At 38.9% G+C, this 26,673-nt stretch overlaps 1 protein-coding gene across 1 annotated transcript in view; it reads right to left on the bottom strand.

Annotated features, from left to right (window-relative positions):
- The window catches only part of LOC107671093 (ankyrin-3-like), an 86,625-nt gene that overhangs the window by 12,122 nt on the left and 47,830 nt on the right, over nucleotides 1-26,673 (bottom strand). Inside the window, exons 25-39 of the mRNA XM_016463942.1 lie at nucleotides 22,386-22,488; nucleotides 19,421-19,530; nucleotides 18,443-18,475; nucleotides 16,316-16,540; nucleotides 15,901-16,055; nucleotides 15,568-15,779; nucleotides 14,683-14,890; nucleotides 14,267-14,363; nucleotides 13,214-13,442; nucleotides 12,757-12,882; nucleotides 12,114-12,236; nucleotides 11,778-11,804; nucleotides 11,095-11,173; nucleotides 1,589-8,800; nucleotides 814-888 (exon numbers count right to left, since the gene is read on the bottom strand). Coding sequence (XP_016319428.1) covers nucleotides 814-888; nucleotides 1,589-8,800; nucleotides 11,095-11,173; nucleotides 11,778-11,804; nucleotides 12,114-12,236; nucleotides 12,757-12,882; nucleotides 13,214-13,442; nucleotides 14,267-14,363; nucleotides 14,683-14,890; nucleotides 15,568-15,779; nucleotides 15,901-16,055; nucleotides 16,316-16,540; nucleotides 18,443-18,475; nucleotides 19,421-19,530; nucleotides 22,386-22,488 — 9,014 coding nt within the window. The remainder of the gene's footprint in view (nucleotides 1-813; nucleotides 889-1,588; nucleotides 8,801-11,094; nucleotides 11,174-11,777; nucleotides 11,805-12,113; nucleotides 12,237-12,756; nucleotides 12,883-13,213; nucleotides 13,443-14,266; nucleotides 14,364-14,682; nucleotides 14,891-15,567; nucleotides 15,780-15,900; nucleotides 16,056-16,315; nucleotides 16,541-18,442; nucleotides 18,476-19,420; nucleotides 19,531-22,385; nucleotides 22,489-26,673) is intronic.

Below are 26,673 nucleotides of genomic sequence, written 5' to 3'. Positions count from 1 at the left end.
TGTCATTTCTCTGATCACAAATGCAGACATGGTTTTATGTTTACGCGGTGCGATGCAACGCAATGCATAAAAAGACAGTATAAGTCATTATAACCCGTAATTACGTCCTCACTGGATGCAACAAATGCCTCGTTTATAATGAGTTTTAATGTTTTTGTCTCGTCGCTCAGCATCACGATATGGTAAGGGGCGTAACATTTCCGTCACATGCTTGAGGTATTCGGCCAATCACAACGCACTGGATCGCTGGCCAATCAGAGCACACCTCGCTTTTCAGACCGATGAGCTTTGTAAAAATCGAAAGGCGGGGCATAGAGGAGAAACAATAATGTACAGTATGTGGAAAATAATGTGTTTTTTTAACCTTAAACCGCATAAACACATTGCATTACACCAAATACACAAAATAATGGCTTTAGCAACATCATATGACCCCTTTAAGAATTCCTGTTTCTGAACTAAGTAAACATTTTAAAATCTAATCAGAATCAGATATTTAGGAAAATACAGTGAGTCTTTCATAGTGTGTTGTCAGATGTGAAGAATTATGAACTGAATTGAATTTCAATTAAAATTCTGAATAAAAATAAAATCAATCCAGTTCTGCACTGCAATACCAAGCAAAGGCACAAGAGGGCACCACAGCAATGCTGTTCTGAGGATTGTTTCCCATTGATTATTAGCGATCAAATTATAATTTGACTCCCTATTTAAATAAGTTAGCTTTCAGAAGGTTGGTAGTAAATAATTAGTACCTGGCAAGTGAAATGTAACCTCTAATATTTCAGGCACATGGGGCAAAGTGAGTCTTACCTGTCCAGCTCAGTCCCAGATGATCAGCAACAATGGCCATACGAAGGTCTGTTCTCTCACAGGGACTCTGTGGACCTGTCATGACATACAGAACAAAAACATTACAAACATGTTACTTATTCATTTCAAAAGAAAAATCCAGATGACTTCCTTCTTTTCTGGCCAAAACAAGGAAAAATTAACAAGATCTTTCTCCAACAGAACCTATTAACAGGAGAGGAAAAATGAAAGGACGTTTTTAGAATAGTACTATGTTTGGCTAGAAAAGGAAGAACAGACAAGACAGTGAACTAGAACATTTCAGCTACACATTTGGTGCTCTGATTGTGTATGTGAAACAAATTTTCCACAGAATCTATGCAGGCAATAACTGAGTTTATACAACAGTTTAAAAAAATTAAATCAAAACATTAACAAAAAAGAGACTTTGTTGAAATGAGGCATGCAGACAACATAGTACTGTAAATTTTTTCTAACAAAGTTAACAAACACTGAAGCAGGTATAAATTCCTCAACAATGCTCCTTTAACCAACCCAGCACAGGTAGACTGTTCAGTGCCCCACCCGTCATTATTATGATAAATTATCTGTGGAAGGTAGGGGAGAGAGAAGGGGAGATCTGACAGGGACAGATACAGTACGGTACAGTCACACAGCACAGTGATGAAAGAATGACAAGAATGACAGCTATTATTCACGCCACAGGCAATCCAGTCAGTCACAACGGCTCATGCAACTAAAGATCAAGTAAAGTTTTCAATAAAGTTTTACAAACTAGGCTTGATCTCCGCGACGGGGGGCGACCTGCGAGCCCCATCGTTCTTACTGCCCTCCTTCCCTCCTCCAGTCCGCTTACTCCTCCTCCTCTCACTGCCCGCCGCCCTTGTGACCTTTGTCCTTGAGGGTGTGACCCCTCGGGAGGAGCCAGAGGAGAGGGAGGGCTGGGACTGAGAGGGGTCCGATAGTGAGATGCTTCGTGATGTGCTGCTGTCCTCCTCCGATTGCGACTGCTCTCCCTGTGTCTGTTTCTCCTCGTCTGAAAGTCGTTCGGCCACCTTTATTGCTTCTCCGCTAACATTTTTTAAGAACTCAGTTGACTGCCTACACACCTCGCTAAAGTTGCCTCTACCTGCCTTGCTAACTGAACCATTAGAAGCACCAGATGACCTGTCTTTGAAAGGCAGCCTAAAGGGAAATACTGGTCTGACTGATCTCTCTGACTCTGTGAGCTTACTTGACCTTGAAACTACCTGAGCTGTGACAGCTGAGTTAAAAGCACCATTTCTTTTGATGTCCTTGACAGGTATTCTAGACTTGGGCTCAGGCATTATGGATGCAGGATCCACTTTCCTTGCCTCTGGCCTCACAACTTGTTGAGGCTTCTGCTTCCCTGAACTGAGTGTGTTAAAACTGAACCCTGCTGCCTTGACTGGGAGCCTAGACTTGGTCTGCCTGTTTTCTGAGACTACTTTAGTCTGAGGACTCTCAGTAATGGCTTTGTCCACTCTCTCTAAAGACTCCCTACAAAACTGAGCTTCTATTCTACTAGCTTTCTGTAAGGTGGGTTCAGAAGATGACTGCAAATTGAACACTACACTACCACACTGGATGTAGTTGGCCTGCACATTAGAGGACTCTAAATTATTGTTGTTATTGTAGTTTTCTGATGGGTAATCTTTTCTGCCAGTCTGGGAAGAGTTAGTGACCCTGCTATCAAAGTGACTTTCAGCTAATTGCCTTGACTCCAAGCTAATGTATTCCGGCATCTGACTGTCTGAGGACTCAGTTTTAGCATCAGTCAGTTCAGCTGAGCCAGGGTCTTTCTTTATAGTAATGGAAGCTGCGATGCCCATCTTAATGGGGGTGCGTAATTTGGGGTCGGCCTTGGAGGCTGTGACAGTGCATGAGGTGGTGTCAGCGAATGGAGGTGCGTCCAGGCAGTCAGCACTGCCTTGCACTGTGTTGCCTCTGGATGGCGTTAAATCTGTGGTTGCCTCTACCTTCCCCTCTACAGCTCTTTCCCCTGCCTTTGAGTGAGAGGCGACTACCCCCGCATTCCTGCCCCCTTTCCCCTTGTCCCCTGACTGCCCATCTGATGTATGCTCACCAATCTGGAAAAACTGAAGTCTCTCTTCAACAAAGTCCCTCTTGCTCATGTCAATAGCACCACTGCGGGTCATCTCAAACATCTTGCCCTCGTGGAAGGGGAAAGGGTTGGGCTCACTAGTTGGGGTGCTCTCATCTGTTGGGGTTCTTGCTGGAGTGGTATCCGGCGTGGTTGCTTGTGATTTGTCTTCCACTGACAAAGCACAGGGCTTCGGATCTTCATCATTGTTTTTAGCATCAAAAGCTCCCTCCTCTCCAACTTTACCAGACCATGGATTGAAATCCAAGCCTTTAGTAGCCACAGTTTTAAAGGTAGTGTTTATGCCCTCTTCTAGTTGGGACTTAAAATAATCGTCTGTAAAACCTTGTCTATCTGGGTGTCTTCCCTCCAAAGAATAGATTTTATCCTCTTTCCCATTGTCTGATTTTTTCCCAGATGGCCTCTTTGTTTTTGCCTTTTCCCCTATTTCCTCATTTGGCGTGCTCTCCTCTTCAATCACTTCAAGTTTGCTCTGGCTGAAAGGCCGATCTCCTGCTTTTCCCTCATTCGACAGACTGGATGTTTTAGGGTCACTCAGTCCATCGTCCTCATCTTGTAGGTCATACCCATCAAGAGAATCTATCTCAGTGGCATCAGTATCATGGGAAAATTCAGCAGTTGTTGCTAATGAGCAATCAGTGATAGATTGATCATTTCCATTCTGTTCACATTCTACCTCTTCTTCTTTGACAATGCCATTGATACCTGATTCCTTTTGGTGTGAGCTGTTTCTCTCTGGTTTCGTAGGCTTAACATGTTTCTCACACTCCTCAGCCATTTTGAATGTGTACTTCTTAAGGGGGGCAGGCTGAAAAACAGATTCATCATCACTAGAGTCACTATTGTCAGCTACAGGTGGAAGAGGGGAAGGAGGCTGGACTCTGATTACTGGCTCTGCAAAGAGATGTCTGTCATGTTCCTCTTGAAGGTTCACCTCCATCATCTCTGTTTCTGCTTCTGAGGAAGGACATGACCCCTTCTTTTCAGGGTCAGCATGCTCAGTTTCTAAAGGTGGTGGTGGTGGGAACTCGATGTAAGCTATGCGTTTGTCTTTTGACCTTTTTCCATTTGAGTCTTGCTTTCTTTTTGAAGGTTCTGATGATTGAGTGGCAGATTTGGCTTTTTCTGCTGATACTGCCTTGAAAATGAATGTCTTAGGCTGCTCCTCTTCCTCTGACTCCTCTGGGATTGGGCTAGGCATGCCAGCAATGGAACTGATGACAGGCTCAGGAGCTCTGGAGTTCAGGTCGTAGCTGACCTCCTCAAAGGTAGGCGTTTCAGGAGTTACTGGACTCTTCCCTGAACTGTCCATAAATGTAACCTGCTCTAACGTGTCATCTTCAGGGCTTCCCTGTGGAGATTGCGGCTGTTTCTGTTTGACAGAATAAAACGCTCCACGTGTTTCATGTACTGTCCTGCTCTCATGGCTTACAACTTTTTTGTAAGTGCTTAACTGGCCAGTGGCAGTTTCTTTCTCATACTGTTTACCTACTTGAACGCTGACATACACAGGAAGAGGTTTAATGTCCGCAGTGACACCTGGGGTCACTTTTTCAATATACTCAACTTGGTTATCATCCACACCATTACAGACTATATTAACAATCTGCCTGCTAGAATCTGAGTTCACTACAGATGACACATCACTAGGTGATTTGCTAGCCCCAGAATTAGGGTACTGTGTATTTCTGGCTATGTGAGACCCTGTTCTTTCAGATTTAATGGAGGAATCTAACTTTAAAGTACTACTTTGATGATGGTCTATAAAACTAGATGAAACCCTAACAGGAATTTGTGATTCCGAGTTTTTTTTTAGAGCACCATTACAATTTTCAGCATTACTAGGGTCTTCTCGAATTACAAGCTCTGTGTAAATGATCTTTTTAGTTGTTTCTTCTGTCGTGGTGTTTCCATCTCTCAATGAGTGCTGCTCATTCTGTGAGTCATCCTTTTGCCTATCATGCACTAGAGTATGAGTGAGCTTTGTCTTTTGTCCTTTCAGTTGCCCATTGCCATGGTTTTCCCAAGTTTTGTATATTTTCCTATCTTCATTGGCAATTTGCTCCTTACTGTAAACATTTTGGTGATGTTTTGGTGAAGAGTTATCTGACCTATTTCTTTGTCTGTCACTCTGCTGATTTTGGGCAAATGCTTGAGCCTTTCGTACATTGTAACTGTACCCACCCTCACTATCTTTTTTGGGGCTTCTCTCACTTTCTGAAGACTCTATTGACCTTGGGATATTCCCCCCTGCAAAAACTTGATAAACAGGCAGCTTACCTTCCTGCAGCTTCCTCACTGGGGATCCTGAAGTTTGTCCCCATTGCGGACCTTTATCTTGTTTCTGGGCCTCTGATTCAAATTTCATTCTTACCGAGCTAACCTTAGATGTTGAGGGCTGGAAATATTTAGACGAATCACTTGCACTGCTTGTGGATGAGCTGTCTCCCTTTTTCGGGTCATCATTGTATCGAAGCAAGACTCGTCTTTCAGGACTGCTTGGTAGACTGGCACATTTTCTGTCATGGGAATCATACTTATCCCTAAACCTGTCTCTACTCCAGTCCTCTCCAGTACCTCCATTCCTGTACACTGACCTCTCTGGGCTACTACATGTTGAGTTGGGCCCAGAACGAGTCTCCCTCGCATCTTGTCTACGATGCTTCTTTTCAGGGGACTGAAGCTCATCATTCAGTTTTTCAGTTTTATCACGAAAGAATTGTGAGACTTCACTAAGTTTTTCCTCTGCCTCTTTTACAGTTCTGTCTACTCTGTCCTCATATTTGTGATTCTCTCTGCTTTTACTCTGCCCATCCTCAGAAACTCTCATCCAAACAGACTTTTTTGGACTATCAGGATCAGAAGCATACTGCAGCAAAGTGAGTTTGTCATAATTGTCATCTTCTGATGATCTACCTGACCTATCAGGCTTTAGCATGAATTCTCTAATTGAGCCACCTTGTGTTCCCTCACCATAATATCGAGACCTGTCAATCACAGATTCATCTGAGTCTGAATGGGAAGAGTCAAATTTTTCTGACAGGAGCATTTTCTCTGCAAATTTGTATGATTCTCCCCTCGTTTCAGATGATTCATCATCGTGGTACTCCACTGACTGCTGACTAAGCAATTTCAAGGTCTTATCATCCTCCACAGAGACAGGTTTGTGTATTCTGGAGTCCAGATAACAAGGAAGAGATTCTTCAGGTTCTATGTCATGTTGCTCACTGCCCATCCTATTTTGCAGTTCTTTCATGCCACTTCTACCCTGATATATGTACATTTCCTTCTCAGGGTGATTTTTTGTTTCTCTGATAATTACTTCAGTTGGTTCAGCTTTGTTGCCTTTCTCGATGTGAACCTCAATGATACGTTCGACTTTGGGCATTGGGTCAAGAGGCCTGACAGATGGATCTGCCCCTTCACTGCTGCTTTTGTGCTCAAACAGGCCTGTTAACTCCCTAGATGGATCCTTCCCAGATTGGAAGGCCTTCATTATGTCTCGTACAGACATGGTCTCCTCCATCCTCTTAGATACAGCCTCTTTAACGGGGGGTTTGTGGTACACCATTCTTGTAGTTGTTGTTATGTGAGTTTCCTCTTTGACCCGCATACCTTTGCTCATCACATCATCCTCTGCATTGACTCTGGCTTGGTAAGCTTTAACTCTTTCTTTGATCGACCCACCAGGTGATCGAGGCTCAGTGTCTGAACATCGCAGTGGAGGCTTTGTCATTCTAGCATCTTCCAAAGCTGGCTCCTTAGGATCCCCTGGAGGCTCATAACTCCTTATGACATGTACAACCTCAGTGCGTGTTTCAGTGATGACAGGAGGAATATCCTGAAAGAGTCCTTTGGGCCCCATTCCTTCTGCACTTTGGGGGGCAGAGGGAGTTCTCTCACTACGAGTTTCAAACCCACTGTCTGAAAGTGGACTCTTGTCTTGGTCATGGGAGACATCATCAGGAGAGTCTAGTGCTATTTCAGGGCCAAACAATGCATCGGCTAGCTTTGAAAGTTCTTTTTCTGAAGGTGAAGGGCGCATGTTGTTTGGAGGCATTTTGAGCTTGTGTTCCTGTAATGCCATTGCAGGTTTCAGGACCCGTTTTTGTTTCTCATCTCCTTCTTTCCTTGCTTCCTCAGTTCTTTGTTTAGCCTCTGCTATTTTAGAAATAGAACTTGTGCCAATGTCATTGGTTAGATAATCAACAACTTTAGCAAGGTTAAAATCTCTGTCAGATACTGTTTTTGTTTTGACTTGAGGGGTTAATGTTTCATATCGAGGGGGGCATCTCCACTCATTTTGTGGATTATCATCTATGTCATCCTCTAGGACATCTTCTGTTTTGCTGTTTTTAATATTTGCCTTACTCTCTCTCAAAACATCCTTGCTAAGAATTTCACTGACTTTGACCAGGTCCTGTTTGACTTTCTCTACTATCTTGAAAGGCTCCTCATCTTCCCCTTTATGTTCCTTAGACTCAGAATGATAACCTTTGGAGCTTGAATTTGTATCAGTTTGCAAAATTGCAGACATTCTGATTAGGTCCTCCTTCATTTCAGCCACATCTTTTAGAATCTCCTGGCTATTGGACAGAGGGGATGAAGAGGTAGCAGATTTTATTGTTCCTGGGGACATGTGCATGGGAGTCTTGACAGGAGATAGAGTTCTGGCAAAAGAGGACTGAGTCTGGGCATTAACCTCTTGGGGCATGGCCCTTCTGGGGGACAGGAGAGAAGCTGTTGACATGGAGACTTCAGGGAGCTTTTTAAATTGGTGTTCTGGTAAGACATTTATAACTGAATAGACAGGGACTGTAATAGTGCTGGAAGTTACAGTTGTGGTAGAATTCGGAGGGGATCTGAGGGAGGCATACAGTGAGTTGGATGCAGAGGAACGGATAGACTGGTAAGAGGATGAGGGAGTGGAGGACACTGACTTTAGTGTGCCATAGCCAGCAGAGCAGGAATTGAAAGTTTTTTCCACTTCATCAAAGGCAGCGTTCACACTTGTTGTTGCTGCATTTGTTGTGGCTTGAATTCTTTCCTGCAGAGTGCTGGTAAGATGGGTTGTTGGGGAGGAGGAGCGATATTTGGTTGGGGAAACTGTCCCATTGATCAGCGCAGCTGCTGTAGTGGCCGAGCCGGATTTCAATGGTGAGGAGAGGGATGACAGATATCCTCTGGCAGAGGCATCAGTGCTGGTTCTGATAGAGGAAAAGCCCGGGACAGTTTTAATGGGGGAGCAGGTTGCTGGAGGGTTTGAGGTTACGACAGACTTATATGGCAAACTTGAGCTGTACATGTTTAGAGAAGACTTAGGTGAGGCTGGAGGAGTAATAGCAATGGAGGATCTTTCCAGCAAGGTTCCGCCAGATGGTACAGGAGATGTCCTGGCTGAGAGCCCTGTGAGGCCTTTAAGTGAAACTGGATCAGGGGCACTTTTGACTGGAGAGGACAGAAGGGTGGGGGAAGCTTGGACTGGATACTGGGCACCTTGAACTACAGTTTTTATTGGTGAGGAGATTGTTCTATACGATCGAATCGGTGATGCAACATCACTGGCAGATTTGATGGAAGATGCTGGTGAACCTCCAATAATAGATTTGATAGGAGAGGCAGAGTTCACAGACCACACCGACCTCAGTGGGGAGGCTGAGGGGGTGTTGGATGAGGAGCTGGAGAGGGAGCCAAATCCAGACTTGGTCTGGCTAGGGACGTTGATGGGAGAGCTTGTCGCCCAGGCCTGGTAGGAGCGCGTCGTAAATACAGGCTTGTAAGCGTAGCCAGAAGGCTGCGGCGTGGTTTTTGGAGTGGTGTTATGGCCTTTTTCAGCTGTTTCTAGCATAATTAAATTAATAAACAAAGTAAACGGAAATAGTTAAATAAGAGAGAAAAGAAAAACAAGAAAGATTTAGTCAGGGGATAAATCCAAAAACAAGCAACAGTGGAAATACTGAAACTGTGGAAGCTTTTGACAATGAGAAGTGAAAAAAAAACCAAAAAAAAAACACATAACACATGTCTGTGGCACATGGGTGGAGATGCAAAATTATGGAAAAATATCTGCCACTTAAATAAACCAAGAAGCTCAAAATGTTCTGAAACTATTATCAGATATAAAATTATTAAAAATTATTTCTGCTTAGGGATGTTATGTTAATGATGCCCTGGGGGTAAGCAGATTAGGGATGGGAAGATTCCCCGATTCGCTCGGTGAATCGGCATAAAAAGTTAACGATGCGATGCATCGGTTTAAAAAGTGTGCATCGACTATAAGTTGTCATTTATATCGTGATGCATCGTTTCTAACATATTTGCATCGGTAAAAAATGATTAATTTATATATAATTACTAGTGGATGCGCTATACTTTTATTATTTAGAAAGTGACCAATAATCTGTGACCAATATTTTATATGTAGATTGCGTTCTCCTCTCTAAACTGTTTCTCAAGCACGCTCTCTCATCACCGCTGCTGCTGCGTGAATATGCCACATCACAACACCACGGAGACCCGAGGAAAAGTGGGGATTAAAGTCCAAAACCTGACTTGAAATAACCTAACAAATTAATTGGGGCTAAAGTGGTTCCATTAACGACAAATTAAATTCACACAATCTAACTAATTTGTGCACGCTTATTCTTAAGCAGACCTTAATGTCGATCATGGATCAAATCGATCCACCATCGCAAACAGCGAATATATCTGTGCTTTTTAATGCATTTGAGACGTTGTGTTTTCCTCGGTGCATAACTGACATGTCACAGGTATATTTTTCATCTGTAAATGTTAGAAAGTCATGTAAACATATCCATTTTGCTGTCAGGAGTGGGCGAGGCACGCGAGAGCAACGAGCGCAGCTGTGCGCATGCACGCTAAACAGAAGGAGCGCAATCGAATAGGAGCGCAATAATTCCGAGTAAAATATACATTTTGCTAAAAATTTGTTTTTGGACATTAAATGTGTCTTTTGTAGAATTTTAAACCTACATATAAAGTGTATTTTTATGATAGCAGTAACTGTAAGCTGGCTAATACAGCCCTACTAGCTCAAATGAGTTAAATGTGTGTTCCTCTTATCAGTTAAAATGTAGTCTGATAGTTAGCCTGCTTTAGACCAGGTTAGTTTCCCAGCATAAGTTGCCACAATGACTAAGCTTGATCTAGGCCTGTGTTAAATTTGCTTTATGGAACCAAATCATTTGACAATGAGTCAGACTGAAACAAGCCTGGCTTATTTGGTTAACTTGTTTTATGAAACAGGCCTCGAGGCATTAAAAGTGATCATATTTTCTCCACTGCATCATATTACATTGAAACGCATTGTGTTGAATCGAATCGGATCGCACTGCATCGTAATAGGGGTGAATCGTATCGAATCGGTAGCTGCTTCATATGTATCTTTAATGTATCGTATCGTTGGCTATGCATCGAGGTGCGTATCGTATCGGCCTGAGTCATGAGATGCACATCCCTAAAGCAGATAAATGTCAAATTTTCATTTTTGGGTGAACTATCCCTTTAAACTAGCAAAAGTGGATTCGGACATGCCCTGAGTGCACCTGCGCCGTGCGCTTTAGACCATGCGCTTAGATCGTTAAAATAGGGCCCTATAAGTGAACCTCAGAGAACATTATAAAATAATTTTTAAAAATGCAGTTCATGACCCCTTTAATAACTGAATAAAGAAGCAAGTATTGAGTCCATGGTTTTTCATCATGAGCAATTAGAAGAAGTGTCTGCAAAACAAGCAAATTCTTTTGAAAATAAAAAAACAAATAACAACAAATTAGACATGATGATAGGTTTATTCAAAAACACATTAAGCAATACGCAACCTGTGTAGACAATGTGGTAGCAAATCATATGAAATGTGCAACAATGGAACAAAAAACAACACGCATGACAAAAGAAAAAACAGAGAAGGCAAAAAAGCAAGCAAACAAATGTAAATGTTTATGACTAATGTACACAGACAATATATACTGGCAGTTCTGTTTTGGAAAATGGTGAGATATGGGATTATTGTGACTTCATATATGCCTGTATCAGAAGCCTGTGTACATGTGAAGCTTCGACTGTGTGATTATGTCATGCTGATGTTTCAAGAATAAAGAAAATGTAGGACTCACTGGATGCTGGATCGGCCAGATAGCTGTAGCGCTTTCGCAATGCTAATGAGGCAAAGGTATGTCGTCGATCTTTGTCATTCTGCAATAACACAAAAGTAAAAATCCTATGTAAGAACAAAGTGACAAAAATCATAGTGCAATGATCTTTTTACTACTACTACTACTACTACAATTTCATTTTGATTATTTTGAAAGCACTGTATCTACATTGGTCCAGATATTTTCAGTGCATCTTTTGAAGGAGTTAATTCACGTTGTGAATTTAATTTAGGATATCGGTAAAATATTTAAATTGCTTTAGTTTCTGTAAGGATTCTAAGGAATGTTGTGCTTTATTTCACTTTGAAATACGGTCTCCTGAGAGAGGATCAACTAGATAAGCACAGCCCATTTGCTAACAGTGTGAAAGTTTAGTATTTTCCAGTGAAACTGCCTAATTGCTTCAATTTGAAATAAAATTAAATACAACTTAAATCTGCAAAAGAGATATGTGAAAAATGTTTCCACCAAGCCACAAAATAACACAATGCTTTAAATATACTGATAAACTCAAAAAGAAGTCATGCACTTCCCTGACCAATGATGGGAGCTGGTACAAATCTTTTGACTAATCACATAAATAAGCGTATGATCACATAAGCACCACATTAAAGGCAAAGGTGGACAAGTTATTAAATATGTACCTCATCATCAGGATCTGACTCCATTTCCTAAAATTTCCCACGGTGCATTGCAGCAATACATAATGGAGCAGCAGCAGCCGAGGATGGTGGGTAAGTGAAGATCATATTGGAAAGAGAGGAGATAAGAGAAAAGGAGTGGAAAGAGGACAGTAAAGGAATAGATAAGATAATAAATGCAGATGCAGAGAGATTAAAAGAGAGCAAGACAAAAGGAAAGGCAAAATAAAGTTACAGCTAAAGCAACAACACAAATAGCTCTGTGACATGTTTAATGTTTAATAGACTCCAAATAACACTAGAGAAAATGTCACACAATGTGTTTTTGTCTGTTCTTACCTTCCTGTGTGTTGGCAGTGTAAAATTAAGATTGCAGATTGCACTCTGTGGCAGGCTTTTTGCGATTTTAGGTTCTCTGAGGAATGAGATTCTGCCACATGGCTCTTGGCCCATATCTCTGACCTACAAAACACATCCATATACACAACACAGAATGACAAAAAGTCTTAAGATATAACTCCAGTCATATCAGTGTCCTAATAAATGCTGCTTTATTTTAGATTGAGCTGAGCTGCCTCATGGGGTCTGCTATATTGCGGTCACATGACCAGCCAAATAAAATTATATGCTATACCTTTGCTATAGGACACTTGTTCTCATGAAATAAATTATTTATGGCTGACTGTGAATAGAGCATTTTTTTCAGTGGCACTGGTAACCGAAAACGTTTGCGTGATGCTGCATCCACATGGCTAAGTATCAATATAATGTCCAAGACATTTTGTTACATCTGCTAATGGAACACAAAAAAAACCTTTAACTTACTTTATATCTTCGATCAATAGAGTAAATATAACTTTTTGCATTTCAGTTCAATATTCAGATTAAACTGTATAGCTGATTTACTGGATAATACTTGTTTACTGAAATTCTGTAAGTGCATCCTTTATAGCTGAAAGAGTTAGGCCACTGTCACTCAAACCTTGACATTGAATGGGAGTCGGTTCTCTTTGAAGGCATAGAAGTTGAAGACGAGTTGCTGACCACTCTTTGCCAGAGGAGTGATGTTGCCATAGCATTCTACATGAATGGGCTTACCCTCCAGAATCTGACAAAGGAACGAGTGAAAAATCATAAGCATTTATACATTTATGTCTCTAAGGTGTCAATAAATGATCAGAAGGGTTATTGTGTTTGAATATGGGAGAATATGAACGTGTGGGTGGCCTGTGAATTACAGAGGAAAAAAGTTTGTTGTAACATGTTTCATGTTTTTTTCCATGGATTTTTTTATGTGTGTGTGTATATACAAGAATATTCACAAACTCGTGACTCACTGTTTCCAAACACTGAGAGCATGTTCAACGTTAATTATTTATGTGAACGTGTGTATAGTGTGTGCATGTGTGTAGGCTAGCGTGTGAGTTACAGTGGCACACCTCAATGTCTTTGCTCCTTGCCACCTCCTCAAAGTTCTCCTGCTGCTCCAGAGTTTTGTCGACTTTGTCGTCAGTCATGCAGAAGCAACGCAAGCGGGACTCTATAGGGTCGATCATTTTAGCAAACACCACAAACTTGGCCAGGTATGGAACGCAGATCATCTCTCTGTACAACTGAGATGCTAAACCCACTGTCTCACTGATCTGCTGACAGTCTGCCAACCAAAATCTACAAAAAAGAGTGGAAATAATTTACCTAGAATAAGGAAAATGCTGTACAATTCTCAAATTTTCACAAATATTTACTTTCTCTGTTACAACTCCATGGGACCGAAAACCTTGTTTACATGATAGAAGTTTTGGAAACAAAATCTTTCAGTCAGTTGTCTTCAATACTGACACAAACAATGAATGTTTATACGAATGGTGCTCAGTGGGTTGGTTGAAACCCAAAAATGGGCCGCAAATCTGTTCTGATATATTCATAGACAAAAAAAAAAACAATGTTAAATCCAAAAGCAAAATATATGACTACAGAAGCATGCATATTTAGAAAAATAAATGCTTATCAAAATGAAGCAGATAACACATAAAATAAGATGCCATCAAATCTACAATAAATACAGGTTTACTTGCAACAAGAATAAACATGGTTTAATTTAGCATATTTCTGAGCTTATGCAGTAATGTCCATTAATTTCAATATTTGATTAAAAGAACAGTTTTGTAAGGAACTGACACTCACAAACTGGGGAGTTACATCATTTAGAGAAATTTTGAGCAGAAACATTAGATCCCTCACAATGTTTATAGAAATGGTGTCTGTTCTTTAATGATCTTATGTGGACTTTCCTTTCCTCACTAACTCTTTATTCCAGGCCACAGTCTGCAGTCATATTTGAGTTCAATCAGCATTTGACATTGTGGATGTGCAGATGAAAATTATTATAATGATATAATTTAATCTAGGGCAGAGATCGTCCACTGTCCCCCACTCCAAAGCACATGATTTGAATCTGCATCGGATACACTCCAACATCAGCTGAGACTAACCTGGCAGACACATTTGTGGTGAAGGAAACGCAGTCTGTGACAAAGGAGAGTGGAGTGGTCCCAGTGATGTCTTCCCACTGTGCAGGGGATGTTCCACCTAAAAACAAAACTGTTTAAAAACTGGTGTTGGGAATCACTTTCATCACCACACTTTTTTTGAGTGCTTAACGATTTTTTGGTCCTTTTTATTCGATAGTAGTATGACATTTCGTGTCACTTGCAAATGCATGTTTTATCTCAGATTTTTCATGACTTTTAACTCTGTATACACAAAAGCAAACACGAATGTTGAATTAAAATTCAAATGGGGCATCTCAAATAATGTGCAGTTGTTGTTGCACCTTCATTTGACCATGACAACCTGACATTTTCCACATTTCATTTAAAATACACACACACTCAAACTATTCACGTGCCTGTAATGCTACAGAGCAGTCTAAGGCAGGGGGCAGGTTCTCCTTTGCGCCCGTTAGAAACAGCCTCTTTGGATCTGGGTGGCACAGGGATTGTCATGGTGATGGGCTTGTGGAATTTCCTCCTTCTGGGCTCCACAGTAACAATTGGGCTGAAGGATGCACGGTTACCAGTGATAGTCCGCACAATGTCCTCTGGCACAGGCTGTGCCTGAGAGAGAAACAGAAAAAATTGGTATGATGTACAGGAGAAAAACATCTACAGTACATATTTTTCTGAACTAATGCTGTTTTTTTTTTTTTTGGATCATGTCTGATGAACATTTTGCATAACCAGTCTAGGCATATGCAACTAATTAATCGTCCATTATGCAAATAGCTTTTTATTGCTGTAGTCTTCTGACTTGTTTCTTTTGTTACATGTATATACTCTCAGTTTCTATGCTATGTTCATGAGATGTTTACCAGGAAATGCATCCTGACCACTGTTGTAACAGACAGATTCACTTTCCAAAGAACAGATGCTATTCTGCTATTATGTCTGTGTTCTGTGTGAAAATATTCTGCTACTGTGTGTGTGTGTGTTATTTATTGAAAAAAACTGACTCAAAAGAAAAAAAATACTCGCAAACCAAAAATTATTATGGTTTGCAAGCGATTTTTAATCTATACAAGCTCTAAAACAAGATCAATATATATCTTGTTAAATATTTTAAAATTGATAATAAACATAAACAAAAAATTACTGTAGAAAACACTATTTTAAAATTCCCAAATATTTCCAGGTATTCCATACAATAAAATTAAAAAATAAATTAAATAAATAATTAAAAACATAAGCTTGACCAAACATAATTTGACAACAACCATCCTGATAAGTCCTTATACCTGTAGTCCAACACGAATCTTCTTCGTAAGCGCTCCGTGAGGAAAGGCAGCTTTCACCATGGGAACCGCCTCACTGCTCAGGACTCCGCCCTCTGGTCCCATGTAATCACTTTCTTGTTTGATGCGTGACAACACTGCAAAGTACTGTGGGAAATCTTTTGTAATGATGCGGCAGATACGTTTTTTCTCCAGCTCTGCTGGACTATCCATCTCTGTAATTACATATGAAAACACAAATAAACTAAATGATAAAGATTTAATGAAAACTACCTGTGAGGTATTTAATGAAAACCATATTAGTCTGAAGTTTTAGTTATGTCATTACTACATTACCCTCATCCATGCCATTAAGGATCGAGGTGAGCTCTGTCACTTTACAGTCACAATGATGTTCTTTCCAGGTTTCTCCATTATCACTGCGTAGGACGATCAGCTCCCTCTCCTTTCCCCGCATGGAGCCAAAATGAGGAATTTCAACTATCACAGGCCTGAAATGAAGTGAAGACAATAAGGGAAGAATTCAATAAACAGATGGGGAACTGCACCATGCAAACTGCATTCAGCACTAATTTTATGAGAATTTAAGAAGGAAATCCTGACATTACTCAATCTGAACTCATTCCCCATTGACATTTTTGTCAAAAAAGTTTAAAACTAATGCATTTAGGCCAAGATTATGTTGTTCATGAGTTATCTGCTTTAACTGTGAAACTACAGATAATTTAAGCCACCATGGAGGAATTCTTACCCCAAAAACTGTGCCCCAGCTGGCCCCATTTCCACCAGTCTGCTCACAAGTCCCTCTCCCTCCACCATAGGGGGTAGGTATGCCAAGCGGTGCCGTTTTGCTAGGCGGCAAGTGATTCTTGTTGGTGCTGAACACTTCCTGGGTGGAATTATTATACGCATCCCATCATGACGACTTCCTCTCATTGACCCACCCCGAGCATCCACCATGAAACTCACTAGGAACCTGCAAGAGAATACAGGATTAAAGGAAGAGAAAGAGGGAAGGACATGAAGAAAGAAAGAGGGACACCACGCTAACCCACTACACAGACATGAACGGGTGAGAGAAGATTCCCATGCTGTGATCACTGTACACCCAACACACGTGGTGAGAGAGAGGGAGGGAGGGAGAAGGGAAAGGTCTAAGCAGAAACGAAAAGGAGGAGAAACAGTAAGCAAGAACAGACCATTAAAGAGAGAGATAGAGACAGTTTAGTCAAGACAGAGGAAAAACAATTAAAAAGAGTGACAGTGCTTCGAGCTGTTAAACCTGGCAGCATTTAGTCCCTCATACAACAGCAGCAGAGACACCTGAACAGGAAACACAAAGGATTCCTTCAATACTGACTTTCCAAATATTACCATAGTCACTGTACTCATGTCATGACTCGGTGTGCAAAGGTGAAAATAATATCCTGTTTACTGCCAAGATTAATTGTTTCGAAGCAGTGATCAGTGATCAACAGTGTGACCAAAAGCACCTCCACAGGTGGATAGAAAACCCAAAACACCCTTTATCTGTTAACGTGAGCTGAATGCAATATATATATTTGCATGTGCATTGCCACTGTGTGTTTGTTACATATACATGATGTCCTAACACTGATGACAAGGGCTGGGCGATAAACCAAAAATTTTGACAACATATGGCAAGTCAACATATTGGTGATATTCAATATATATTAAAACTACCTTTGAAAGAAGTCTCTTATGCTTATCAAGGCTGCATTCGTTTGGTCACAATACAATGAAAACAGTTATATTGTGAAATATTATTATAATTTAAAAACATTTTTCTATTTTAATACATTTTAAAATGTCAATCACTCCTGTGATTACAAAGCCTCTATAGTCTTCAGTGTCACATGATCCTTCAGAAAACAAAATTTTAATCATGATATTTTAAGTGTGATATTTTTTCGGGATTCTTTGATGAATAGAAAGTTCAAAATAACATATTTTATTTTAAATAGAATTTTTTGTAACAATGCATTAGTCTTTACTGTCATTCAATCAATACATTTTTTTAAAATACTGACCCCAAATTTTTGAATGTTTGTCCTGATGCATTTCCTTTACTTACTTTTTTTTTTTTGACAGAGGAACCATTTTGACAAAATATCCATTTAAAATGTTTAATGTAAGAACTAAAACAGTAGACATCTTAAAAATAATAAAGGTATGTTTTTCCACACTATTTTCAAGGAATAAATCAATTAAAATCTCGAAGAATATTTAATAATTTTCTTTTATATGGGTCAGTATAACAATAAATAGTAACAAACTGCATTATTTACATATTTTTAATAAAACAAACTTTTTTTATATATGCCACCCACAAGATTTATGGAAACATTACTGAGGGATGGCGCAAACAAAAATTAATTTCTTGAATTAGAGTACTGAATAAATTCAAAACATCACTGCGAAATGCCTACTTTAAATTTAAAAAATTATTACAAATATTCTGTTAATTTTCAACATATTGCCCAGTCCTACTGAAGAAATGATGCTGCTTCAACAAATAATTTCTAACTGTGAAATTAAAAACATTACAAAAACCTCCCTTTCATCACAAAATGTCTAATGTGCTGATGGTGGAACTAAGTGTGTGTAATGAGTGATCTGAAGTTTATTTTATGACTATGCTGAAGTTGCTGAATTCTGAATGGGATGAGGTCCATTTCCCAAAGACCGACTAAACACACACAGTGTGGAGGAGTGCTCACACAGATGAGGAGATAAAACAGGGAATAAAACACCAGAGCAGGAAACAGATAAAGAGTGAAAGTAAACAGGAGAGGACAGATGAAAATACGTGACAGAAAGCTATAGAAAGAGTGATGTCACCGGACTCAGTTTTCACCTGGAGTCATACTGAGGAAGCGGGGAGGAAGGGCTGCAAAAGGAAAAATTAACGAAAAGAAAAAAAGAACAGAAAGCAGGAAGTAAAAAAATAAACAACATTCATTATTACAGTTGCTGTCATGGCAAAAATGCTGACATACATATAAGAAAGACATGAAGCTGATGTCAAAAATCAGATCTTATGTGCAATGTAGCAGAAAGTGTGGGGGGAACCTAAAGGAAAACAAAATGTGCTTTATGCAAACAACTCAATGAAGCCAATCAAAAGCTTTTCACATGCTTGCTCAAAACAGCATCATGTTTACTGATTGGTTGGATTAAATCATCTCCCACCAATCATAAATGGTATCATTATAATGTGCTAATGAGATGCTCATTAAGAGATATAGGTGGTCAAAAGCAGTAAGTTTTAGCATTGAGATAAATGGGTATTCTAACAGAATTGCAATTCATTTGGTGCCACTAACACACAGAATGACATTTAATTTCTTCTATATAAAAAATTTTAACTAAATACAGATATGTAAAATAAGGAGGACTGAGCACTATTAAACAGTTTGGGGTCAGTAGGATTTTTTAAAGCAATCAGTACTTTCATTTCAGCAAGGATGCATTAAAAGTGATATTAAAGACATTTATAATGTTACAAAAGATTTATATTTATATTTCAAATAAATGTTTTGGATGTTCTATTCATCAAGTATGTGAAATAAATGTATCACTGTTTCCACAAGAATATTAAGCAGCATAACAGTTTTCAACATTTATAATAATAAGAAATGTTTCTTGAGCAACATATCATCATATTAGAAAACATTAAAAAATCTTACCGACCCCAAACTTTTGAACTGTAGCGTATATACATCATATAAATATATATATCATAAATCGTAATCAAAATCTATCAATGTTGTGGTTACTAATGTGTTTGCATACTTAAAGTTAAACAACCATAAACACAAAAACATATTCTTACCCAGAATGCACAGGACTGCAGACAGTGTTATGTGAGTGGTCCACTGTATCAGGGGTCCAACTGTACCGCCGCATACACTCACTGTTGTATTCTCGAGTCACTGCAAGGTGCTGTAAACACATCCATATATAAAAACACACACTTCAGGGTCAGGAGCAGTTGTATAACCTTCAAAATGAGTGTGAAGGTTGTTAGACGCAGAAACTAGCAATACATGTTGTAATTAAATTCAGAAATGATAATATATATATATATACATACAGTATATGTATATAAAATTGTTTTGTTTTGGGTTTTTTTAATTCAGTGACTTGGTTATCTAAAGATTCCTGAGATGCCTTGTAAATCCGCTGCCGAGATAAAGCTAAGAAACACAATGTCTTTGGAAACATCCCATTGATGCATCTGGATGAAACATGGCCTCAAACAGGACACTCAACAAGAAAAATAAATAGCAGAAAAAACAATGAGTGAAAGACAACAAAATAAACACTGTAGATGGAGGTGGAGCTTGTATTTCTAAACAATGACACACAAATACAGATGAGCAAATAAATGAGAAAAAACAAGTGTGTTTGGATTTTTGTCTAATGAAAGGATGGAAAAGATGGAGAGAAATTTTCTAACATGGTCAAGATCAAGGACCTGTACCTTATTCTGAGGGTCCACCATGTAGGAAATATCTTTAAATACACTCTGAAGCCAAACAAAGAGAGAGAAAATATGTATAATGTAAAGTGTTTCTCTGATATTGTTCAAAACTACCTGATTGCACCTGAGCTGAACAATGAAGCTAAGTCAGGCAGCTCAATTGCTTTTAGAACACAAAATCTGACACTGAAGCAAAAATAAAAACAGTTTAGTATGCTGTACTGCACTCTATCTCTTTCTATGTTCCCATAAACAAGGAACACAGTCATATACTTCACTCTAGACACAATACTGACCTCATAACAGTTATTTTTAGCTAAGGCTAATGGCTGTTATGCTTGATATGCATGCTAAATGAATACAATTCAAATTTTAATCAAATAAAATAAGTGGCCTAGTAACTACATCTTTGTTTTCTTTAAAAATTGAGCAATTCCAGGAGTCTAGCCTGAATATTTGCTCCTGAAAATGGAAAGAGCAACAGAACTCTGAACAGGAAAACACAATGGAAAAGAGTGACAGAGTCCACTTCCCAGTGTCTATTCAACTGTTTAAGGATAGATTGAGGTCAAGCATTTTTATCTAAATGTGCCTTTAAATAAACTCTTATTAGACTGAAAGTCTCAAGTCTAAGAGTTTATTTAAAGGCACATTTGGAAATGAGAATGTGAAAATGGACAGAACAGAACAGAGTGTGTTTGTGTCTGTGTGGATGGGGACCAGACTTTCGTAAACCCCATGGGACCCAAAACAAATATTCCAAGACATTTTGCTGTGTTGTGGAAAGTCCTGAGTGGACTTTGCGCAATTGTAGGAAGAATGCCAGGCAATGAATGGAATTAACAATAAATCTATGGCGTTTTATTAATACAGGGTTAAGATATGGCAATCCTTCGTTTATTTTTTGTATGTCATATCTAGTTTCTAGTGCCGATCAGTCAGTGTTGATGCAGATCAAGTGTGATATCTTATAGCAGTGCAGTGGCACACACATATAACACATAACCTGTGGCAAAATACACATAAACAATTTTAATTATATTTTTTAGTACTGAATTCAATTACACTTAATTCACATTTATTGGAAACAGCTTTACGGGAAATGCACATTTCTACATTACAATCAGAGGTGACTGTCAAAGCAATGTCCATATTGCAGAAATGTACAGTATTGAATGAAATAAGTATATTTATAATCAATTATAAACAGTTGTTGTTATCGCTAACAATAACTATTAAAATCTTTTTTTTTTCATTTGAAATCTGAAATAATATATAAATATAAGAAAAATTACATGAAAATTAGAAATAAAATAAAACAACTAGGTTGAAAACAAAATAGAATATTTAAAATATATTGAAATATTAAAAAATAGAAAATTTTTAAAACTAATAAGCACAAAAAATTAACAAAATGAAAACTAAAAAATTTAATTTAAATTTAAATGAAAATATAAAAATAAAATCTAATTCAAAATATTTATAAATGCTATAAAACAAAATTATAAATATAAATTCTTTACTTTATCCACTTTATTTTTTACTTCATCCATCATCTTTGATGTATTCATGCAATCTGGGATTGACGTAATAACTAAGGATAAAGAAAAAACTTAAATAGCAGCATAATTTGCCTTGGTTTTGAAACAGGTTTTGCACCTACAGTATGATGCCTTAATATGCTGCCTATGAAGGTAACTCACTACGGTTTGTAACAACACGGTAGTGTGTGTGCTTTCTGGAAGTATGATGTAGAGTATAACACAGCCGCTTTTCCACCTTCAGAGTGAACCATTCTAAGAACGGTAAGGAATGGTTATATATTTCCACTTGAGCTTGGTTCGGCACAACATGATTACAAACCGTTCTTGGTCCGTAATTCTCAGCACGGTTGGCTAACAGTGCTGAACTTTGCTGGTAGAATGTGTGTAGTGACGTTGCCACTCAAGATTGGTCACTTGTTTGTTGCCTGGCTACCAGTTTCTCTCTGTAGCTGGCCAAGTGTACTATCTGAGCTATCTAAGTAAACAGAAATATCTGATCATAATGCGGTCGCTATTTACATCTCATACCATCTGTAAACACTTGCCTTACCACGGCAACGACTGATGCATTTGTATTACAAGCTCTGTTATCAGCCCCACAGTGGAAAATGAAACCATATCAGTACTGGCTGGGCCGGATGGGCCCGAAACAGAACAGTTAAGCAACGAGAACGGTTTGGCCTGACGGTGGAAAAGCGGCTACAGTACTGAATGAGAACAAGACAATGAAAGCCACAGATGAGAGCAATAAAGAGAGTGGGCGTTCTTACCGTGTCTTTGGTGGGCACCAGCATCTCTTCAATCATCATGCTGTCCCGAGCGAAGGAGCTTCTGTTCAGAGTGTTGGACCTGTCTGAGCTGAAGGAGCGTAGACTGGAGTGTGTAAGAAGTTCACACATGTGCACACGCACAAGCAGATACACATAAACATAAAGTGAAAGACACACAAACGGGGACAGACAAACATAAACAAAACAAAAACACAAAAGTTACAACATGCAACATCCAGGGAGAACAAAATCAAACCCTTCAGGAGAGAAGAGAGAAGGGGATATCTGATGGATAGAGAGGAAACAGACATGTAGAACAGATGCTGTATGGGCAACATTACTGTAACTGTAACATTTAAATGATTTAGTCAGATACAATACCATTCAAATGTTTGCGGTCGGAAAGAATTTTTTGTATTTTTGAAAGAAGTCTCTTATACTCACCAAGGCTGCATTAATTACAAAAAAGTAATATTGTGAAATATTATTACAATTTAAATAACTGTTTTATATTTTGAATTTGTTATTGTGTAATCTATTATAGCATTAATTTCTTTTAAAAAATCTTACTGACCCAAAACTACTGAAAATTTGAACTGTAGTGTATATCTAAATTAACAGGTTTTACGCTTTGTATGCTAGTGCTACTTACATGTAACTCGATTCTTGAGTGGTACTTGAATCGAGTACCATGCCAGGGCATTGAATGAATCTCACTGTTATCGCTATCTCATTGCTAAGCTGTTCTAATTGTATTTGAATGCATTGATTTGTGGTTGTTATGGTGTTCCGGGTGGTTGTTAACAGCACTTAGAAGTAATAGCAATCACACACCTCTCCTAAACAAATCGCACAATTCGTGGTATCATTTATGTCAATATAACAAAGAAGTGCAGGTCTCGCTATGTGCCGAGGTTTAAAGGGATAGTTCACCCAAAAATAAAAATTCTGGGTAACACTTTATTTTAAGGTGTCTGTGTTACACATTACATGTACTTACTATTATAATAACAATTAATTATTAATAAAATTATTATTACCGAAGATGAACGAAGGTCTTATGGGTTTGAAACAACATGAGGGTGAGTAATTAATGACAGAATTTTCATTTTTGGGTGAACTATCCCTTTAACACTTAATGCGAAAGGTTTTGAAAAAACCCTAATCCATGAGGAACAGTTATAGCAAGCACCTCCAATAAACTGACACTTTGAACAAGTACTTTTCAGCTCAGATCAAATTTACAACTACATGTGTGAGTGTGTGCACCCTTCTGCAGTGCTCTGAAAAAAACGCCTGGATCTCTGCAGGACAGCAGTCTTGGGTTGGTTGCACAGTGTGTGTATGAGAGATTGAAAATTCTGCAGCAGTCAGCAGGATTTAAAGGTACAGCACTGTAGCGCGCACAGCAGAACTGAACACGAGGGTGTGTTTACGAAAGAAACAGTGTCGGTTTGTGAGCTAGTTTTTGGATGAATGGATTTACAACTCTCTTTCCATTCCTTCCTCTCATCTTCTAGCACTTCAGCTTAATTTGTCCTGATCTGCATTGATTTTATGGTTCTGTAGCATTACAGCAGCCAACTCACCCTTCTCTGCAGTGCACACTCTTTCATTTCTTCTTTCATTTTCTTTCATCTCTTTTGCCTTTCCTTCTTCATCATTCTCCTTCTTTGCTATGCACTTCTTTCAAATGATCTCACTCTGAACAGAGCCAGCATTGTATAAGAAGGCTGTACTATGGTTGTGTGCATTTGCATGCATGTGAAACAGCATACAACAAATAAATTAAGAGGAATATTTGTTTTCTCACCCTTACAGGCTAAGTTATATTCTAATCATATGCCTCCTACCTCACATTCTGTGACCAAGCTGTGTGAATGTGTGTGTTTGAGCACACAATGTGGATTAACTATCCTCTCTGTGCTTTTCTATGAAAAGCACACTAGTGATCATCATAACCAAACATGCTTAAAACACCATATCTTTTCTTTTTTTTAGTTTTTGCAATAAAATTGACCTGTGATCAATGTGGTGAGTAATGGCCAATTAAATGTGCCGTCAGCGATGTGACAAGAGTAATTGGCTTCAACTGCTGACTGATCAGCTTGAAGCTTTTGTCCCTGGATGTTACATAGAGCATTACACAACTGAAACAACAGCAAAACACAACATATATGAACATAATCCATGCCACACTAAACAAAAACTTATAAAGAACCAACACATAATAGTTAGCACACTATTCATTCATATTTCAGAAATTAATAACATTTAAAACCACAATTTTTCACAACACACAACTACTGCCCACTTTTCCTGTTTTAAAACACTCCTTACATCTTTTGCATTTATAAACTGCCTTCAAAAAGGTTAGATGGCTTTAATGTGACCAATAAGAAGCGTGTTCAGCTTCGGAGCCGGATAGAACAAATAAAACGTCAACGCATAGAAGTTCATAGACTAAAACTTGAATTTGTTCTATCAGGCCGAGTAGCTCAGGCCTCAGTGTATGAAAGGGATGAGACTCCACAGAAACGCACTGCACCAGATGACACGGTGGAGCGGGGCACGATGGGAGTTGTAGTACGTATGGAAAGGGGCAGAGACAGAAACGACAGCTACGGAGAGAGAAGGCGAAATGCACAGAGAGAGAAAGACATCACTCTTACCTTATCCTGGGGCTAGAGAGAGTGAGAGAAGCCAAGAAAGAGAAAAGACAATAAAATGTACTGGACGTGGCAGAAGCAGTGAGAGTTAAGCATGGCACTGAGGCTCTACCACAGCATGTGTTGTGCTCCTAGACAGGACTGGGTGCGTGTTTGGTAAAAACAACCAACATTAGTAGCCATATGTAAGAGCAAACAATGCCAGGCTGATGTTAACAAAACAAAAGAGGCAGAAAATATGAAGCTTTGTACTGCAGAATATCATCCATGAGATATACAAACATCATCTAAACTCCAATAATAAAAATCCAAATAGCACAATTATTTCTAAAGAAATTAAAACTTATTTTCAGACATGAAACAGTGTGTCTTACCTTGGCTAGGCAGCTGGGATACAGAGTATTTTGCAAATGACGTAATTATACCAATAATCTATACAGCTAATTTGACTCACATTTGACTATTTAATGCCTCTTGTGCAAGCAAGTCGTACTGTCAATATCCAAATGCAGCAAACCATAAAGCTGATTCTTCCCTCTGAGCTACACTAGAGTTCTGAGCACAAAATTTAAATGATCAATCCATCATAACTAAAGGCGACTCGAGGTCTGCATCCATCAGATCACACCTTCACGTTCACACAAGTCACTCTCTTTCCAGACTTCGTCACTCAGTGTTCCCTTCCCGGTAATGACGTAATTGTTTTCAGTCATTTATTGCCTGTCCTCGAACTCTATAACCACTGGCACACAAAAGCCAGCCAATCAGAACTCACTGTCCTGTACAACAACAGCAAATCAGGCTCCATTGTGCCACATAATGCTCGCATGACAGGAGTGGTACCTTTCCATCCTATTGTTCCACCTCTCCCTCACCTGCTATGTTCATCATCCATCAGCCACGATGAACTGATAATGACCTCTTAAATGAGAGAATGGGATGTACTTCAACACAAAACACCACAGATGTGCATCTTCTGCCCTAAACTTTTCTGATAAACTTAATTTAATACAAACATTTTGTGATCTGATCCAATTTGGCATATGGTTATATGGATGATGGTGCTTACAAGGACATCATGTTTGTTATGATGAAGATCCATTTGATCATGTTCCATTAACAATACATTAGGCCTGTAATTAGCCATTTGAGCATCCTTTACGCTTTCTTAAGAACTTACAGCCATAATAATCCTCTTTACAAAGTCTATTTACACTTGATATCTTCAATAAATCTTACATTATATTTCATTCATTTTTCAGGTTGTGCATTGTACTAATATCTCTGTTTCAACAACAACGTAGTACTCTTTTGTTACTTTAAAACATTTCAATGATTTTATATTTGATAAAAATACTGTTACAAATTCTGCAAAAGTTGCCCAGCTGTGGAACGTAAGTTTTAGCTGAAGTGGGATAACTGCATAATGTATGCTCTTTTTAAATATTAAATACTGTAAAATATTAAAGGGGTCATATGATGCTTTTTTAAAGATCATTATTTTGTGTATTTGGTGTAACAGAATATGTTGACATGCTTTAATGTTCAAAAAACACATTATTTTTCAAATACTGTACATTATTGTAGGTCCTCTATGCCCCGCCTCTCTCAAACGCTTC

This window comes from Sinocyclocheilus anshuiensis, unplaced genomic scaffold (genome assembly GCF_001515605.1).
Source record: "Sinocyclocheilus anshuiensis isolate Anshui unplaced genomic scaffold, SAMN03320099.WGS_v1.1 scaffold861, whole genome shotgun sequence".
In the NCBI taxonomy this organism is placed as follows: Eukaryota; Metazoa; Chordata; class Actinopteri; order Cypriniformes; family Cyprinidae; genus Sinocyclocheilus; species Sinocyclocheilus anshuiensis.
The sequence above is the reverse complement of the archived record's forward strand: the minus strand, read 5'-3'. Positions and strand labels throughout refer to the sequence as shown.